The 18,732-nt window shown below is 31.9% G+C and overlaps 2 protein-coding genes across 4 annotated transcripts; both read right to left on the reverse strand.

The window, feature by feature from the left end:
• Positions 1-2,665: 2,665 nt before the first annotated feature.
• On the reverse strand, positions 2,666-10,873 carry LOC137823060 (GATA transcription factor 10). 2 transcript variants are annotated; one of them, XM_068628176.1, is made up of 3 exons: positions 10,192-10,873; positions 9,477-9,742; positions 2,666-3,534 (listed from the first exon to the last, which is right to left on the reverse strand). In XM_068628176.1, exons 2-3 carry the CDS (start codon positions 9,729-9,731, stop codon positions 2,902-2,904), a joined length of 888 nt encoding a protein of 295 aa, XP_068484277.1. In that variant the 5' UTR covers positions 9,732-9,742; positions 10,192-10,873; the 3' UTR covers positions 2,666-2,901. The 2 variants fall into 2 exon arrangements, with proteins under 2 accessions (XP_068484277.1, XP_090153631.1); XM_090297505.1 differs by lacking the exon at positions 10,192-10,873 and having other exon boundaries at positions 9,477-9,901.
• A 537-nt stretch (positions 10,874-11,410) lies between these two features.
• TPST (tyrosylprotein sulfotransferase) lies at positions 11,411-16,947 on the reverse strand. Of its 2 annotated transcripts, XM_090297162.1 has the most exons (14): positions 16,230-16,800; positions 16,078-16,151; positions 15,813-15,981; positions 15,660-15,731; positions 15,141-15,191; positions 14,721-15,009; positions 14,189-14,329; positions 13,780-13,884; positions 13,536-13,677; positions 13,198-13,244; positions 13,042-13,110; positions 12,824-12,943; positions 12,144-12,272; positions 11,411-11,697 (listed from the first exon to the last, which is right to left on the reverse strand). In XM_090297162.1, exons 6-14 carry the CDS (start codon positions 14,820-14,822, stop codon positions 11,566-11,568), a joined length of 987 nt encoding a protein of 328 aa, XP_090153288.1. In that variant the 5' UTR covers positions 14,823-15,009; positions 15,141-15,191; positions 15,660-15,731; positions 15,813-15,981; positions 16,078-16,151; positions 16,230-16,800; the 3' UTR covers positions 11,411-11,565. The 2 variants fall into 2 exon arrangements, with proteins under 2 accessions (XP_090153288.1, XP_068483375.1); XM_068627274.2 differs by lacking the exon at positions 15,141-15,191 and having other exon boundaries at positions 16,230-16,947.
• Positions 16,948-18,732: the final 1,785 nt, after the last annotated feature.

Consider the following 18,732-nt stretch of genomic DNA (forward strand, 5'->3'; position numbering starts at 1 on the left):
ATTTAGAAATAAATAAAAAATGTAGTATCTAAAATGGTCTCTAATTTAGTCATTATAATAATTAATTATTCTTAATCTCTATACATTGGTTTCTATTTCGTGATTTTTGGATAGTGATAAGTAGATTTTAATATTTTTAAAACAAAACCAAGAAATTAATGATTTAAACTATGAGGATGGAATTGGAAAAGAAAGTAAAGATGGAACTTGAACATAATTTATTGTTGGAATTGTATTTAGTGGAAAAAAGTGTGTAGTTTGAGTTTTGTAGGCATGAATAGAGTAGAGTTTAGGGTATATAGGCACAATAAGTGTTATGGAGAAAGAATTGGGAGAATGTTGGTGTCTGAAAATAGAAAGTTGTGGAGATGATGGATGGAAGGGTAATAGGTTAGGGGATGTAATTGTAGGGTTTTAAAGTATAGAGTGAAAGGTAGGTCCTTAATTGAGAGGACATACCAACATTGCAATTCACGGTTTTTTTCCACAAAATGCACTGCCAACCCATAAAACAAAAACCAACACAATTCAAACATTTAAATAAATTCTAAATATTTAACCTTTCTTTAAGGCTTGCCCATAAGCATTCACCAATGTCGGTTGCCTACAATCTTAATATTATAAGACAAAATAAATAATACATTCATAATGTAAACTGATTTTACATTATTATTATTATTATTATTATTATTATTATTTTAAAACACGTGTGTTTGTAGTACCCATATAATTTTGTAAAAGTAATATTAAAAAATTATATAATTTTTATTTTTCAAAAAAAGAAGTTATTTAGTTATTTTAAAATAAAAAATATTTAATTATTTTTTTATCAAATAAATTAATAAATTATTTTTTATTCATTAAAAGATAAGATTGTTCAATTAAAAGATGACACCTAAGAAAATTATCAAATATATAATGACATAGATAATTACTTAAAAGAAAATATTATTAAATTATATAAAAAAAATTCATAAAAAATAATTATAAAAGAAATATAAATCAATTTTATAGTTTCATGTAGATAGGTTTTATTTATTTTGTAGGCAGCTTTTTTTTATTATAAATAGTTATTTTAATTTAAAATAATAGTTACTCAACAAGTAAAATAGTAAGAATTTGTATGAACAAAATCTCTCTAAATGTTATTTATTATTATTATTATTATTATTATTATTATTATTATTTTGGCTCTTTCGGTAAAAGTATCTTCAATTTTCTATGAAACTCCTAATTGTCTGCCTTTAAAAGCTCTATGGTTTTGGGGCAATTGTTTCCTGCACCATATCAAATATGTATTATTTTTTACCTTTAAATAAAATACCTTTTTTTTAAATACATTTAAATAAAATGAAATACATATAAAAATATATTATGAATTCTCTTTTCTGAAATATGTTTCTCGATTTTTTTTCTGTAACGACATTTTTGTTTTGTGGATTTTTTTTGTCTGCAATGAGATTTTGATTTTTTTTTTATAGACTTTTATTTTTGGGACAAAATAATCTCTTCATAATCTACTTTTTCAGAATGTATTATTTTCAATTCTAAATTTTCATTTCTGATTAAAATTTTAAACTGTGTTGAGTAAAGTTTAAAAAGATTGGGTGTAAGAAGAATTTGTCTAGTTTTGAATATGCCGAAAGCACATATGAGATTAGGCCATTTTTTCTTGCATTCCCATTATTACTAACTGCATCCCTACTAACCTAAAAAGACAAAAATACCTTCCCCCACTGTACCACACATTTGCTTCTGTCATTACACCACTGCATTCGAGAGGACGAAGAAGGGAGAAAGCTCGTTTTGGAAAAAAAGTTCGTCCGAAAGCTATTATCTATGTTTTAGAAAATTTATTTTGAAAATTTTATTTGCAAAATTTGTTCCAGAACAGTTTGTTTTAAAAATCTTGTTTCATGTTTTGGAAAATTTGTTCTAAAAATTTTGTTATAAAATTTCGTTTTAGAAAGTAATTTATGTATTTTGAAAATTTTGTTCTTAAATCATATCCCAAAATTTTCAGAACATCACGAAGAGTAAAATAATCATTGATAAAAAGTAAAATGATCATTTTAAAAAATATATAAAGCTGCAGTTAGAAATTATAGAAATGTAGAAAGAAAAAGCCGAAAACTGAAGCCTCCTTGGATTATAAATATTAATAACCGTTTCTGTTTATAAAACATTTTCAACTAATTCTAACATGCAACCGTGTTCGTTTTTTCCGTGCATAGAGCTGACAGATAAAAGAACGAATGACCTATGAAAGAGTTCATTTGTATTTTTAATTCTGATATTTAGAATAAATATTTTCTTAGTTCCTCAAATTAAGACATGTTTATTTTAGTCCTTTATTTAGTATTTACAAACTTTTACCAGTTTTAGAAAATAAAAAATGTCTTTTCAAATTTTTGGAGTAAAAAACCAGAATTGTTCGAAATTTTAAGGATTAAAAACATAATTAAATCAAATAAAACTAACGAAAGAAAATAAACAAAAAAAAAAAAATTAAAAATATTTAGTTGAGAAGGATAAACCCCATCTCAAAGTTAATTTTCCTCTATCGAAACAACTAATTATTTATATCTACTCAACTGGTTTTCATCCGCTAAACCAAAATATTTTACAAATGGCTAAAGTGAAACTAAAACAGAACCAAAACACATAAGGAACAACATCTAAGTTTGGCCTTTTATTTAATTCTCTCTGAATTTTCAACACTGTTTATGCAGTGAAGCCACTTCCAATCAATTTACATAAAACAAATTAAGCTAATTTGGTAAAAGAAATATAAGATTAAGATTAGAGCATGAAAAAAGGAGAATCCTGTTTAGGACTGCCACTGAATAAAAGCTAATACAATAGAATCCTAGAGAATTTGCAAGAAGGTTCATCTAACTGTCACCTGGGTGCTCTGTTCCTAATTTCTAAGACCTTCTTGTGAGAGTTAGAGTGCAATGATCCTACAAAAGTGGGGCTAGCTGCAGGTCGGTATTCAGCAAAGAGCCTACCAGATCGGTACCGAACTCCACAAGCATTGCATAGGGTCTTTGGACCCATTGGTCCCTCTCTCCATTGTGGTGTCTTTGTCACCTCACAATGCAAGCATTTTCTGACTGCAACTGATTCCTCTGATGAGGATCTCTTCATCTCTTTGTTAGCTAGCAGAGGAACATTCTTTTTCCTCTGCTTTTTTACCATGCTCGACAATTTCCCAAGTGGTTGTGTTTCTAAATCTGATTTTGAGACAGCTGTTCTTCGAAATTTTTGAAAAGCTGGTGAAGTGCAGATGAAAGGAATGGAGTATAGCAGGGTAATGTTTGAGAGAGCCCTGCGTTTGCTTCGGGGACGCTTTGTTGGGATAACAGGTAACTCAAAGTTAGAGTTCTCAACTGAGGGAGAACTGCTACTGCTTTCAAAAACAGAAACTGGGCTGTTTGTTTGGAATTGGTGCAAATCTTTTCCTTTGAAAGACACTTTTTGAATAGGAATATTTTTGCTATATGTAGGTCCCGGTCCCGCCGTCTTCGCTGGCTGTTTTTTGAGAAAACACAGCAAATCCACAAAAAGATAAAAACAATCAGATTCACACAGTTAATATGCGTATGTATACAAGAACATGATAAATTTTCAACATTCCTTGATGTTTTGAGTAATGAGACAAGTGCATCAGGTAATATCTTCCAGCATTTATATGTGTGTCCCACAGCCATTCACCGGAAAGCAATGCTAAAGTTCATAAACTTGTGTGCTACTCAATTATCAGAAGCCATATCACAGTCAATACTATCAAGAACCAGTCAGTAAAACCAACTGTCTTTCACAGTGACAGTTTCTGATTTGTGCAGGCTCGGCTATTATTTTTTTCTAAACAAACTGTATAATACAACTTAATCCTTTTCATGAGGCATTTTTTTTACACAATCTGTGCTGAAATCTGTCTTAGCTTGGTGTGTGTTTGGAATCTAATCTAAAACATTAGTTCTGCTACACTATAAGAAAGTCTGGGTAGCTTCCAGAAAACACATAAAAAAACGAATCTTCCACCACAAACACGAGAAAAAAACATAGTTAGTTCTCAGCAACCTTTCCGTGAATGAAGTTTCATAAGCATTATAGACAGGAAAGGCTTTGGCCAAGATAAGGATTAAGCATCATAGTGTTCATATGTCAAGTTCAAGAACACTATGACACATCGATCCATCTACTTCAAAAGGATCACAGAAAACAGATTCACTTTATTTTATATATGAATGCATATACTCATCATTCAAAATAACCAAAACACTCCAACTTACAATCATTGCATAGAACTACTGTCTCTTTTTCAGGGCAATACCCATAGAGTTAAGAGGCATGAGTACCAAGATAATTTTGAGACAGATTTCAATTTTTCACGGTGTAACTATCATACTTAAAACCTAATAGCTGCAAATTATGCATACATGATAAGTTCGTGATTTTGCACAACAAGAAACCAATAAATACTTTAACCACCCCTTTAACTCCAAAACAGTCCCCCTCTTTTATGATTCAAGTTTGAAACCACAATACACGAAAAAGAAGAAAAGTGTTAGACTAGATATTAAATACAGGTAGCAAGTACTTGTATTGGAAAACTATTATATGAGTTATTTACTTATTATCATTAATTCTTGTACCTTGTGGTGCTCTTGATGTATTTTTTTCTTCTATAAATAACAAAGATCAGCTGGGAGATAATCAATCTCTTAAGCTCATTTTATCATATTTTCAGGCTTAACCCCTCTGTTAGTTTAGTGGTTGTCCACCGCCATCCACCATAATCCTCCGCTACCACCATCTCTCCCTATTCATTGTTTTGTTATATGACGAACACCTAGTCTGGTTCATCTCATTGAGATATACTGAATACATCACGTTTTGTTGTCATCCACCGTCGACCACCTTTTTCTCCGACGACCAGGATCCATAGTGTTTGAACCTAAAACATGTACTTTTGTCCCTAATTGTCTTTTTAACCTAATTTCCTTAAGTCAATTAACTAAATCTTTAAATTGTTCTATTATAACCTTTGATGCAAATTCTTTTGTTACACAAGGGCGTAGTACAGGTTGACTGATTGGTGAAGGATACACAAGAGTGTAGTACAGGTTGATTGATTGGTGAAGGATATACAACAGTGTAGTACAAGTTGACTGATTGGTGAAGGATATGAATCCAGGGGACTCTACTACTAGGCACTAGACCGTCAATGTCTTGTTTAGCATTCCCATCTCCTAAGCTTCTACATGATCGTTTGGGTCATTCACATTTATCAAAATTAAAAAGGATGATTCCTGAACTTAGCAAACTCCAAGTATTAGAATGTGAGTCATGTCAATTAGGAAAACATATTCGGTCTCCTTTTCCAAAAGGAATAGAATCAAGATGCAACTCTGTCTTCTCTATAATTCATTTTGATATTTGGGGTCCAAGCTGAGTTTCATCCTTTGGGTTTCGTTATTGTCACTTTTATGGATGAATATTCTAGTTGTATTTGGGTTTACTTAATGAAAGATAGATCTAAACTTGTGAATATCTATGTCTTTCTTTAATGAAATCAAGAACCAACTTGGCCAAGTGAGTAAGATCGTAAGGAGTGATAATGCTAAAGAATATTTTTCTTCTAGTTTTTTCACTCTTTTAAACTCACATGGCATTTTGCACCAATCCACCTGTTCTCATAGACACTTAGTTGAAACCGCTCGTACACTTAGTTGGTCTATTGCCATTCAAAAAGGTATGCATTCTATATGGAATCCTCATCCTATTTACAATTTTCTAAGCTATTATTGTCTGTCCCCTTACTATTGTTCTTTTATCTCCTTTGTATCTTTCATTACCATTCCTAAAAGTGTAAAAGAAACACTTGATTGGTGGCCAAAGGATATACTCTGATTTATGGCCTTGACTATGATGATACATTTTCTCCCATAGCCAAAATGACTATTGTGTGTCTCTTCTTTGCCATGGTAGCTAGCTATACATCATTGGCCTCTCTATCAATTAGATATAAAAAATGCTTTCCTTCATGATAATTTAGTAGAGGAGATTTACATGGAGCAACCTCCTGGTTTCGTTGCTCATGGAGAATTTGACTTGCTTTATAAGTTACATCGATCTCTCTATGATCTCAAGAAATCTCCTCATGCTTGGTTTGGAAAATTAAAAAAAAAAACACATTGTTCAACTTTTGAAATGAAATGTAGTGAGATAGATAATTCAGTGTTTTATTGTCATACCTCTCCTGGAAATGTGTTTACTTAATTGTGTATGTGTTGATTACATAGTTATTACAGAAAATGATGCTATTAGAATCTCGTACCTAAAGGAACACTTATGTAATCACTTTAAGACCAAAGACCTAGGAAGTCTCAAATACTTTCTATCATTGAAGTGGCTCAATCAAAGAAAGCCGTTGTAGTTTCTCAAAGGAAATATGCTTTAGATATCTTGGAAGAAACAGACATGAATAACGGTAAACTAGTAGATAGCCCTATGGATCCAAACCAAAAATTAATGGTAGATCAAGGTGAATATTTCTCTGACCTAGAAAAATATAGAAGACTTGTTGGGAAACTTATTTATCTCACTATTACTAGACCTAGTATATCTTTTGCAATAGGTGTTGTTAGGCAATTTATGCAAAATCCTTGTACTGATCATTAGAATGTTATCATCTGCATCTTACGATACCTCAAAAAGGCTTCAAGGCAAGGTTTGTTGTAGGAAGATAAAGGGAACACCAAAATTTATGGGTATTGTGATGTTGATTGGACAGGACCTCCCATGGATAGACGCTCCACTACAGGGTAATGTGTTCTCATTGGAGGAAACACTTTCATAGAAAAGTAAGAAATAAAATGGGGTTGCCCGATCTAGTGTAGAAGCTGAATATAAGACAATGGAATCTCTTGTGAACTTGTATGGGTAAAACAATTTCTTCATGAATTAAAATTTTGTGACATAACAAATGAAGATGTATCGTGATAACCAAGATCCTCTCCACATTGCTTCCTATCCAGTGTTCCATGAGAGGGGACTAAACACATAGAACTTAATTGTTATTTTATTTAGGAAAAGTTTTGTCCAAAGAAATTTGTACTTAGTTTATCGGATTCAATGATCAACTTGCATATGTGTTAACAAAATCCTTAAGGGACCCTCATATTGAATTTTTTCTTCTATAAATAACAAAGATCAGCTGAATGATAATCAATCTCTTAAGCTCTTTTTATCATATTTTCAGTCTTAAGTAAAAGGAAGAAAGAAACACAAACAGGACACTTCAAAGGAATTCAGAGAACCACCACAAGTCACTCTACTGGAGGAAATACCGGAGGATGGAATCACCCCACTCACTAAAATATGTTATGCAATTAGTAGAAGAGTAACCCGATAATATTGCTTTCTATTAAGCTTGGATATAGGTTATTATATTAGTTTGAGATTCAAATCATGAATCACCAAGCTAATTTTTGAATTGTGAATAATAATTTGTATCGAATAATAAAAATAAAAGAAAACATAAAGTAACTTCAAAACTGTCAAATAAATTATATATAGTGTTCAATGTTATAATTTTAAACTAGAAACAGATAATCACAGCTTATTCGTAAGTCTCCTTAAACAAAATTGATAGTTATACTTAAATATGAGTTTGTGAAGAATCTATTTTGGAAGAATGAAAACAAAGCAATTAAACAACTATAGAGTAACTATAGAGTACTTGCAGTGACTAAGCAGGTGAAAAATATAGTATGGTAATCAAATAGGATAAGTTCAAGCATCCTTCATTAATTCCTTTTATTTAACACTTAAACATATATGACTTTTCTATTTCTTTCATGAGAATATGTGAAAGAAAAAGAAAAAGGAGAAAAATAACAAATCAACAAATCATGTAATTCATATCACTTATACAAAATTACCCTAATTCATTTATGTACCTAACATATTCAAAGTCATTTGAGATAACTTACGACACAAATTGATAGACAGCAAAATCACATAGAGAAATTGAGAACACAAATGATGAATTTTGTGTGTTCAGACCACAATGAAACTATTCAATTTATCAATACAACATATTCAATTACCCTATTTTACGCTAATAACATAAATATAAAATCAATCTAATTAATCCTAATATTATCAATTGATTCTAACATCAATTAGTATATGAACAGGATCCTACAAGATTCTAACAATTCTAATAAATATGGCTTGGACACTGGATATGACAACAAAAGTACAATACAACAAACATGAAGAGATTCAAGAACTTGTTAATTCATAACATAACTTAGAAATATTAACAAGAATTTTAAAAACAACATTTTACATAAAAGCACTATTTCAATATTTGCAATGCCAAGAAACATTGAACATTTCTCATTAATAAATCACTATATTAATTAATGTGATCAGACCAAAAAACTGTAGTTACAAATCTTTTGATTGCCCATATTAGAATATATAGTTTCTCCCATCCCATGTCAAAATGTCACAAAAAGGGTCTTAATTCCATGTAATTGCCTACTATTTACTATTGGCTTTTAGGATACAAAGGAAAGACAAAGACATGTAATTTTGATCCTATACAAAGTATAAAATCCATATCCCAAATATGCCAGTCAAATAAATTTTAAAAATAAAAAAAGGAGCATAGTCCTTGGATATTAACTAGGAAAACCATACACATAAGTATGAAATACGGGTATGCCACTTTTGAAGTATCTGGGTTTCTTAGCCTGCTTATCATGTAAATGTGTGGAAACCAAATCCTTAACATATGATTTTACCACAATTTTTTCTTCTACAATCATTAGAAAGTTATCTTAATTGTAGTCAGTCTTAGCTTGCCTAACTTACAGCCCTTTTGGAGGTTTTTCTAAATTGCAACCCCAAAGTCAGTGGTTTAATAATCTGGCACTGACTAGTGATACAATTAGAATAAAGTATACCAATCACTTTATGACCCGATTTGGTAAGGTTGAGTTAAACAGGTTAATTTAAACCTAAATCCATTGTTGGTCTACTTGCATTTGCCACGCTGGTTGGAAGTCATGATGGATTGTGTTGGAAGTCATCTTAGTCACACCTATGTTGAAACCTCTTTGGGAGTTACCTAAATAGCAACTTCAAAGGTGGTAGTTTACTGCTACTTGGAAATGGTTAAAATAGAGTATATAGTAAAACTTACTTTACTCGTCAATTTTGTGGAGTGGAGTTAACTCCAAACCAAATTCTAAGAAGACCCAAATCAACAAAATGTATGCTTCTACGTTGAGATACTCACGTTTCAGTTTCACACAATTAAACTATGCACATAATATGTTTATCAGATACTATAATTTAGCTTAATTGAAGTAAAACTCCGAGTTTCCCTCTGCCAAAGGGAAACATGACAAAGGAATAAATTCATGGAGCGTGAGTGAGGGCAAGAAACTCACAGAAGCAGAGAAACCCGTTTCGACTTTCACAATCTCATTTTGAGTACGAGCACAGAGCTGAGACGATTGTACAGGAAAAATTCCCAGTGAAGGCTCTTCAATGAATTTGAACTGAGCATCCCAATCTTGTTCCATACCATCGTCAGTTTCCACATCTTCAAGGGGCAAATCGAAAAGCTCCATGTCCGTGACATCATCAAGAATATCGTCCGACAAACCATTAAAAGTCTTGTCAAAAAACAACCAGTCCTTCATGCTCGCAACACCTCCAAAAGAAACATTAAAAAACCAACCACCCATGATTATTGGTTAAAAAAATAGAAAATTAAGTATAAGGAAGACTCATTGTCATAAATTCATGATGGGATTACTGTTGTTCTTATTTTTTGACGAACATAATGAGATTATTGTTATTATTATCATTATATTATTTCGTGAACAAAGGAAAATGAAAAGAAAAAACAAAACAAAAATGCAGCTACAGTGATTAAACCCAAGAAATGTGAAGGAAGTATTATGATAAGCAGCTAAGGAACGGTGACGTAGGTTTGGTTGTAAAGAATGAGACGCTAAAACATTGTAGGACTTTAAGATTATTGTGAAAAAAAAGATGGAAATGAATCCAGATAGTGAAATGGTGCAGAGAGAGTGGGGGAAAAGGTGAAAGAAAAAAGAAAAGGGCAATTGAGAATGGAAGTGAAGAGAAGAGACTCACAGTGACAGAGAGATGACAGGTGAATGAAATTGGCGCAACTCAACTGAAACTGAACACAACAGATTGAGTAGATTCCTTGGAATCTCTGTGTCTGTTGCCTTTTCTTTTTTCTTTTTTTTTTACGGCGGTGGCGCTACCATGAGGAAGCCCTTATCTCCACTTCTTTCTCTCCCCTTTTTTCAATTCCCATCTCACATATATATCTCTCCTCTCTATTTTATCCTACTTAACTACATTTTTTTTCTTTCGAAATAATCACCTTTACCTTCAAATTTATATTGGTTAAATTAGTGTTTTATTTTGTGTAATAAAATTAATATTTATTCTATATAAGAACATATAAAGATATATCATATTCATGTCTTTAAATTTTGAGATAAATAAAATAGTTATTTTTGTATATTACATAATACTCAAATTATTACATTTACTTTATTTTAAAATGTGTGCAAAACAATAATAAAATACACCTACTTTTAATTAGATGATACAAATCCAAAAATGAAAACATATGTTCAAATATATTTTTCATACGTGATGAAAAGAAAAAGAAAGATTTCATGACAAAAACTTGTTTTAAAAGATAAAAGAAATAGATGTTCTGCAGAAGTTAACTATTTTATTTATAAACTTAGGCAGATGTATTTATTTATGCAGATTCAAATCACCTCCCCTTCCCACCGTCCTTGGATAAAGGTAAATCATACAGCTGAACAAAAAAAATCACGACCCACCGAAAATTATGACATTCACATTTCTTCTCTTTTTTTACTTCTTCAAAATTCATTATTGCTTGCATTGGTAGTGGAGGAGGGACCACGCAGAGCGGTTGACATTGCCATGTTCAATAAATTCGACCCCATAAATGCTTGCAAATTCCGAAAAGATGTTGAGATGTGCTGTAAAATTTTGAAAATATACTTATAAAATTATTTCAAGAAATTATTGAGCCAATTGCTACGTACGACCATAATTAATTTAGTGCATTGAAATGAGAAAACAATTTTTCGTATCTTTGGAAATCAACTGAAATCAAAATAAGAATACCAAATATACTAACACAATATTCAATAAAAACTGAAGGTTGGTTTAATATTTCAACTAAAATTCAAACCCATCGTTAGTCCATTACTCTTCATTTTAGTAGCGTTGTAAAAGTACTGCCGCCAAATAAAAAGGAAGAATTGCAACAAAATTTGAAAAATAAAAAGGAAAAGGCTTTAAGAACCAAGATACTTATAACGGACAAAACATGGAGCAAAATCCAGTTTAAGCTGTACTAACGTGTATGAGAATATGGATCAAATTTTGTCTAAAATATATGTCTCGAAGATCTTTTAGACTCTGATCCCACAAATTATTATTTAATTACTTTCACTTCTTAACTTTCCACGTTCTTCTTCTAGCGTTTACAATTAGTAAGAATATGAAGAGGAAGACAAAAGTAATTGCTAGTGTAACGAGCCTCCATATTCCATATGCAGTGCTCACGTTATCCCAACTATCCTGCAATTCACCATAGTAAAATAAATCAAATTCAAGAAACGATTTCGGTGCAAGTCAAGCAAAGTCTTCCGGCAGTTGCCCTTCCACGTGCAGATAGATCTAAGATTATCAAATGTGGCCGTGAAGCCAACTTTACGGAGTAATATCTTACTCATTATATGCATTTTATATAAATAAACTTCATTACATGGATATACATACAAATACTTCACATATATGCTTCATAAAGAAATATATCAGGTTTTAAAATTCGTAGATGGTTTTCATTAAAATTCAAATCTAATACACAGATGAACCATTTACAACAATTTGTTGCAAAGTTACTATTGGGAGAATGCTATTTTTTTCTTATTTCCATTTGTGAAAAATTAAGACTTTTCTCCAACCATTAACTCCCGTGGATATGATCATCTTAAGAGAGAAAATGTATAAAACCAGCATCATACCTCATTAATCAGCAACGAGGTTTTATGTTGTTTATTGAAAATGGTTCTTGCATATTCGTAGAGCTCCAAGTCGAGGTCATTAAGAGATCGTATCTCATGGAGAACCTCCTCAGAAACCTGAAGTCGTGCCTGTAAAATCACAAATCATTAGAAAGGAATAACACTGAAATCAGATGTCACCATTAATCAGACACTAAAGATAACTAAAAATTCAAAAGAAAAAGATTGTAGATGTTGAAACAATTTGTCAATGTATAACAAGTCATATTATAAATTTCTAAAATATATACATGCAGTTTCACTTACATACATGATATTCTGAACCACAAATACCAATAAAATGTACCGATATATGTATTTTACATAATAAATTTTATTAGCTTGTCATCGACTTCTAAAAATAACCACTGTATACACCCAATATATAATGCACGTAAATGTCAATGTCAAAGCATCCTTGCTGATTTGAAAGCCGGTGAAATGATTTGAGATACAAAAGTTTACACAATGAAAGAGTGCACAACACAGGTATTCCAGACTATACACACAAATTTAAGTCCAAGTCTAAATAGCTCGAAATACAGGCACCACCAATCCATGTAAGAAATACATATTCTGGACAGCGGTACATGTCAATACCTGAAGAGTGAGTTGGGGAGGAATAGAACTACTAAGCTTACCTCTTTAGTAAAGTTCACTGGAGAAATCTTCTTCAAAGAAGCTATACGTCGGCGTGACTGGGACTTCCGTAAATTGGCAATACAGAGTTCATAAGCATCCATTAGTTCTCCAACAGTCATCTAAAATAAATAACAGATCAACATGCAGTTTAAATATGAGAAACAGAATATCTGGCATGACAATAGAACCACCACACTTGCTAAGAAAACAAACTTACATTAGATTCTGTTGCTTCTCCCCCTTCACTAGAAATAACCTCACTTTCTTCCCTGTTCAAGGTGCTATTCTGTTTTACAGTGAGAAAAGTTGTAAGAATGCTTTCCATATTCAAATTTCAATAACAAAGCTCCTCCATCAAAGAGACGCTTCTTACCTGATGTTCGCTGCTATCAGGATCAGAAATCGAAAATGAAGTCCTTTCTGTAGTACAAGTACACGATCAATGTCATATGTCAATTAAAATACAGCACAATCTATATCCAAGACTATAAATGTCAACACCAAAATACTAACCAATGATCATTTCAAAATGTGATACTTAACACACATCAGAAACTATTACATGTTTTGGTGCAAGCAAGAATATGATCCTCAAACAAAAAAAAGAATGAGTGTTACCATCATTCTCCAAATTCTGCACCATTTTAGACACCTTCGTTTTTGTAACTAGAGAAAAAGTTTGACACAAAGAAAGTGTTTAACCACACTTACCTGAATTATCAGTAGTTTCCATGCTAGGATTTGGTGCATTAAGCTGTGATATCACTTGAGTACCAACCACATTTGCAAATTTTGTTGCAGATTCTCTATGTTCCTCTGTAAGACCAACATATAACATATCATCCAGTCTCTTCTGCAATATGTACAAGCATGAGCCATTACAGTGTTGAAGAAAGGATCAGCATGGGAAGCAAACAATTATATGATGCAACTATCTCCTTTAATTATTTAATACCTTCGCAACTTGTAGCACATATTTACCAAGAGTTTTGTATTTCTGTACACAATGGCGCACTTCATGTGCCTCTGCTATATAAGAATTGTTTGTCAAACCTGCAACCTGATAATTGAGCAGTACACCAAACTCAATTACATATAATACAGACAGCATTATCAAGCAACTCCGTGCATACATGATTTGAGCTTTTATTTGCATTTGGGGGTTTAAATTTGCAGGCTATACAACCAAAATTAAGCACTGCACATCCTATCTTGTTAGCCCTGTATTTAAATGAAGGCTGCGCTATTGGTGTTTGTTAAGGCTTAAGGCAAGAGTGGGTCATACAGTAAGACATTCATAGTATTTCCTGAAAATGATGAAGCATAAGAATGTCAACACTGCTAAAGAACAGCTACTGAAGTACCTGGAATGTGGCTCCATTATGTACAACATCCAAAGCCACAGGATCATTGATGTATTCTTGTAATGGCATTGCAAAATCTTCCATGTCATAAGAATCATTGCTCTCAATGATATTATGTTCCCTACTATATCTGGCATCTCTCTGTCAATTAAGGTCTACATCAATCATGAATACATCACATGGAAGTATAGAAGAACATGTAAAAGTAATGGACGATTGGTATAACCCAGTACATGAGAACATACATTAGCCAATAGAAAGATATCATGAACCAAAGAACTCATTTACATCCATTACTTCAATGAATGGCTACAAATTCATATTATACACATTTACATCCCTAACCAGACCATAGGAAGCACATTCATGTTCAAAATTAGTTTTCAAACAAGAAGCAGGCTCCATTGCCTTTAGCACAAGTGATAGTGTGTCAGCAGCAAATAGACTCTTACAACCTTATACGGATTTAGAAGCCTGGAAATAAAATTCCCAAAAAAGGCCAATGCCAAAGAATAAAATAAAATAAACATACCCTAGCAAATAGGTCTTCTCTCATCCATGGAACCAGATACTTCCACGGCCATATCTCCAGTGTGCTTACTCCTTTGGTCTTAGAGCTTAAGCGCAGGGCCATCTTTGTTGCAGATGTCAAGTTTGGATGCACCAAAAATCTAGCTGCAACCTCTATTGAAAATTCATAAGTACTAAAGACACGGTCAACTGGATCCCTAAGTATGGTAACAACAGAAGTTCTCTCCCGTGGAAGTTTGGATGTTATGCTATAGTCATCATGTGTAACTAACAGCCTGCATTTTGTTTTACTGCAAATTCACAAAAACAATAGAACACAAATATAAGTATTTATGTTGGACTTTATAATAGTGTACTTTTTTAAAATCTAAAATATGGGTTTTCAGCAATGTAGTAAGACTATTGGTGAGAATGTTGTGACCTTATAGAAGCTGCTATGCTTTAGATGCGAAGAAAAAACAGCTGAGAAGATCTGTCATAATTTTGTTGAATAAAAATATCATAAAGACTGCTGTGAATTGTACTCATTCTAGTGTGTAAAAAGAACAACAGAAAAGGAGTTGAAAATGTCTACATTTACAGAGACGTGGGTATAACTATAGACAACAAGGTCCTAAACTTGGCAAGAGAAAATGTCAAAGAGCTTAATAAGTTTTGAAGGCCACATTAGGTATTATAATATTATAAACTACTCAACAGTCACAGACTCATAAGTTACAAAAAATGCAATTTAAGCCACTCCGAAAAAGCTTTAGTGATCTCTACTGTCCAAAAGCACCAGCATCAAAACCACATGCCCCCAACTACGCCAGATGGGGCTAAAATGCCACCAACACCCAAAACACTCACTTTAGCATTTTAAAATATTTAGAAGAAAAGAAATTCACACGCATAATAATCGAAGAACAACAACTACTAAAATAATGAACTCAGGCAGCACCTTGGATCAAAGCGCAACTTATCATAAGAGCGAGGACACTCCAGATAGCTGGGATACAACTTTTTCAAAAAACTGCACAAACAACAGAACAGGTTAACAAATTGAATTAAAAAGAGAATGCCAGAGTTAAACACACATCAGGAATTAAATTACCAGTGAAAATACGTCCTCCCTCCCGTTCGAGGAACATGCAAGAAAAACAGCAAATCCCTCAGCGTATGTTTATCCTCTTTTGTCATTTCCTCATCAAGCGAAGAACTCGTCCATCTCTTAACAACGCCTTCGCACTGTCCAAAATCATTTTCCGCAAAAGAACCGTTCACTGACACAAAATATCATCAAAATAAAACACAAGTCAATCCACAAAGACAGAAACGGACAAGCAATAAAAAAATAAAAAACGAGGAATGATTGTTACCTAATCCGAGAAGAAGGAGGAAGAAGGCGCAGAGCTTGAGAGTAGGATCCATTCACGAAACCCCTACACTACTCCTGCAACAAAGAAGAACGAAAACCCTAACGAGCCGAAGAGAGAGAGAGATAGTGACATGGATGAATGAGAAATGTTACCTGTATCGAATTACGAGATCTCGTGCTCATAAATTCGCAGAAGTGTTTGGGACTCCGATGCGGCCCCACTCGGTGGCCTCGAAACGCCTTATATGTTTCTGAGAGAAACAATGAGAATTTCTGGCAAGCCAAACAGAAACTTTCCCGGAAAATTGAATGGGAAAGAAACTGGAGGCTCGCGGCGTGTTAATTTAATTCAAAATGCAATGCGCAAGTCTCATTAGTAATTTGCTAAAACTACTTAAAGTGAAAGAGCGAAACCAGAAACCCTTTTCTCGCGAACAATAGGAAAATGTTTCCGATTCAACCACTACCACTGTTCTTGCACCGGAAAAAACCTAGGGCAAAATGGTCAAAACCCACTTCTCAACTCTCTGGTCAACTCATTCCTTTTCTGTCCTTCATTTCCAAAATTCAGTGGTTACAGAACCAGAAGAGGTGGAATGACTTATTTGTCCTTCATGAATTTTCAAGAGTTTTTTCTCTTCCAAAGAGAAAAAAAGTGGGTGGGTGATGGTATGATATGATATGACTTGCATATTGGAGAGTGGACATTGTGAATGAAGTGTTCACAATTTCTGTGTCCATTCATTAACTTTTCAACATGTTAGTGTGAGTGGGTCTTCACCCACACTTCTTATGACTTATCTAAATTGAAAAATGATAGTTGCATATGCATTGCATGTTATGGAATCTCACTTTCTTTTTTTGTTCTTCCTCTTTTTAGTCTTAGTTGTCTTTATATCAATTTTCTCTCACACTCTATTTGCTTTCGAATGCTATTTAGACACATGGAGAAGGTTTCCACTTAGAGGAAGAATATGAAAAGTGAATACAATGTTTGTAGTAATAGACTTCATTCATCTAATAGAATGATTTTTCTATATATATTTTAAAAAATATATATCTATATATATATAAAATAAAATTTTAAATATAAATTAGTAAAATAAATTTTAAATTCATATAAAATATAGGTGGGGGACAGAGAGAAAAAATTGTTATGATAGTCATAGACATATTTGATTTTTTCGAATTAAAAATAAATATTTTTATTAATTTATTCGTATTTATTAAAATAAATTATAAACTTGTAACTTATAATCTGTCGTTTATTCAGACTATTGACACATAATGGGAAATCTTTTTATATAAAACTAGTGGGAACACGACACTCTCGTGCCTGTATATCCGCATTACTTTTATCATTTATATATATTTATATTTAATATTAAAATTTGAATAAAACAATATAATCATTTACACACTTATATTAATAGTATAAATTTATAATACATTTTAATAAATATGAATATTGATCTAAGTACAACTAGATATATTGTAAAAGAAACCTAGGTCAATACTTATATATGGTAAATTTACAAATATCTTTAATTTTAAAATAGAGAAGAAAATCAATTTAAAACAAAAAAGCACAACGTTAAATGAAATAAATAAAATAAATCTTTAAAATTAAAAAACTGCTTTTGAAATTACAAAATGACAAAATAACCAAAATAAATTAATAAAATAAAATATAAAATATTAATAAGAATAAAATATGAACAAATTTGTGTACACTAAAAACAAGTAATTCCCTTTATATAGAGGTATAGATTATACTAATAAATATACGCTATTTTATTTGAAATTTTTTCTTTCTTCTTTAAATCTCAGTGTACATCCACGTAGTAAGAACCATAATTACATTTTTTTCAAAAGTTTTGTTTATTCCATTAGTTATTGTCAAAATCATTATGTAATAGGAAGAAACTTCTACAAAATTTCTTACATAAAAGACAAACTTATAAAATTGTTTTATGTTTGTTACTTATAATAAAATCACTATATTGAATTTTTTAAAATAAAAACTTTTATGTTAGGCATCACTATGCAACTTGACATCTCAGCTATGTTGACACTTCAAGTAACAACAATTATTTGTCATCACATGAAAAAAAATTATTATTAAAAAAAAGAAAAAAAATTATTATTAAAAAAAAGAAAAAAAAAGGAAATACAAAAATATGGGGGGACTAGACCAAAACTCATGTTAAAAAAACTATACATAGGTAGACTATATCTATTCATAAATAACTCTAATAACAGACTAGGTGGTAGCTTATTGTACCAATGAAAAGATTCTTTATGAATAAATCCTAAATTAGTCAACTTATCAACACATGCATTTCCTTCACGAAAAATATGAGTAACCCTAAATCTGATTTTCCCACAATAATTAAGACAAGCATTACGAAGCATCCAAAGAACATTGGTCCTAGCAGTAAACGCAACACAAACCAAAGCAGAATCACATTCCAACTAAACATTAGTAAGCCTCATCTTTTGAGCTTCCTCCATAGCATATATAACCCCATAAAACTTAATAACCATAGCAATATGAACTTTAATAAACGTAGAGAAAACTCCAATAAATTCCTCCATACTCCCACGAAAAATACCTCCAGAAGTTAGCAAGACCAGGATATTCTAGCAGCAGTTA

This window comes from Phaseolus vulgaris, chromosome 11 (assembly GCF_051622355.1).
Source record: "Phaseolus vulgaris cultivar YP4 chromosome 11, ASM5162235v1, whole genome shotgun sequence".
Taxonomy (NCBI): domain Eukaryota; kingdom Viridiplantae; phylum Streptophyta; class Magnoliopsida; order Fabales; family Fabaceae; genus Phaseolus; species Phaseolus vulgaris.

What these genes read in the sequence shown, in the direction of transcription:
- LOC137823060 (XM_090297505.1), bottom strand. Translation starts at nt 9,776, where the DNA reads ATGGGTGGTTGGTTTTTTAATGTTTCTTTTGGAGGTGTTGCGAGCATG. An exon ending in AAACGGGTTTCTCTGCTTCT is followed by an intron (nt 3,535 to 9,476) that starts GTGAGTTTCTTG and finishes CTCAAAAAACAG; the next exon opens with CCAGCGAAGACGGCGGGACC.
- TPST (XM_068627274.2), bottom strand. Translation starts at nt 16,129, where the DNA reads ATGGATCCTACTCTCAAGCTCTGCGCCTTCTTCCTCCTTCTTCTCGGA. An exon ending in CCTCCTTCTTCTCGGATTAG is followed by an intron (nt 15,982 to 16,077) that starts GTAACAATCATT and finishes ATTTTGTGTCAG; the next exon opens with TGAACGGTTCTTTTGCGGAA. An exon ending in CAGTGAACTTTACTAAAGAG is followed by an intron (nt 12,273 to 12,823) that starts GTAAGCTTAGTA and finishes GTGATTTTACAG; the next exon opens with GCACGACTTCAGGTTTCTGA.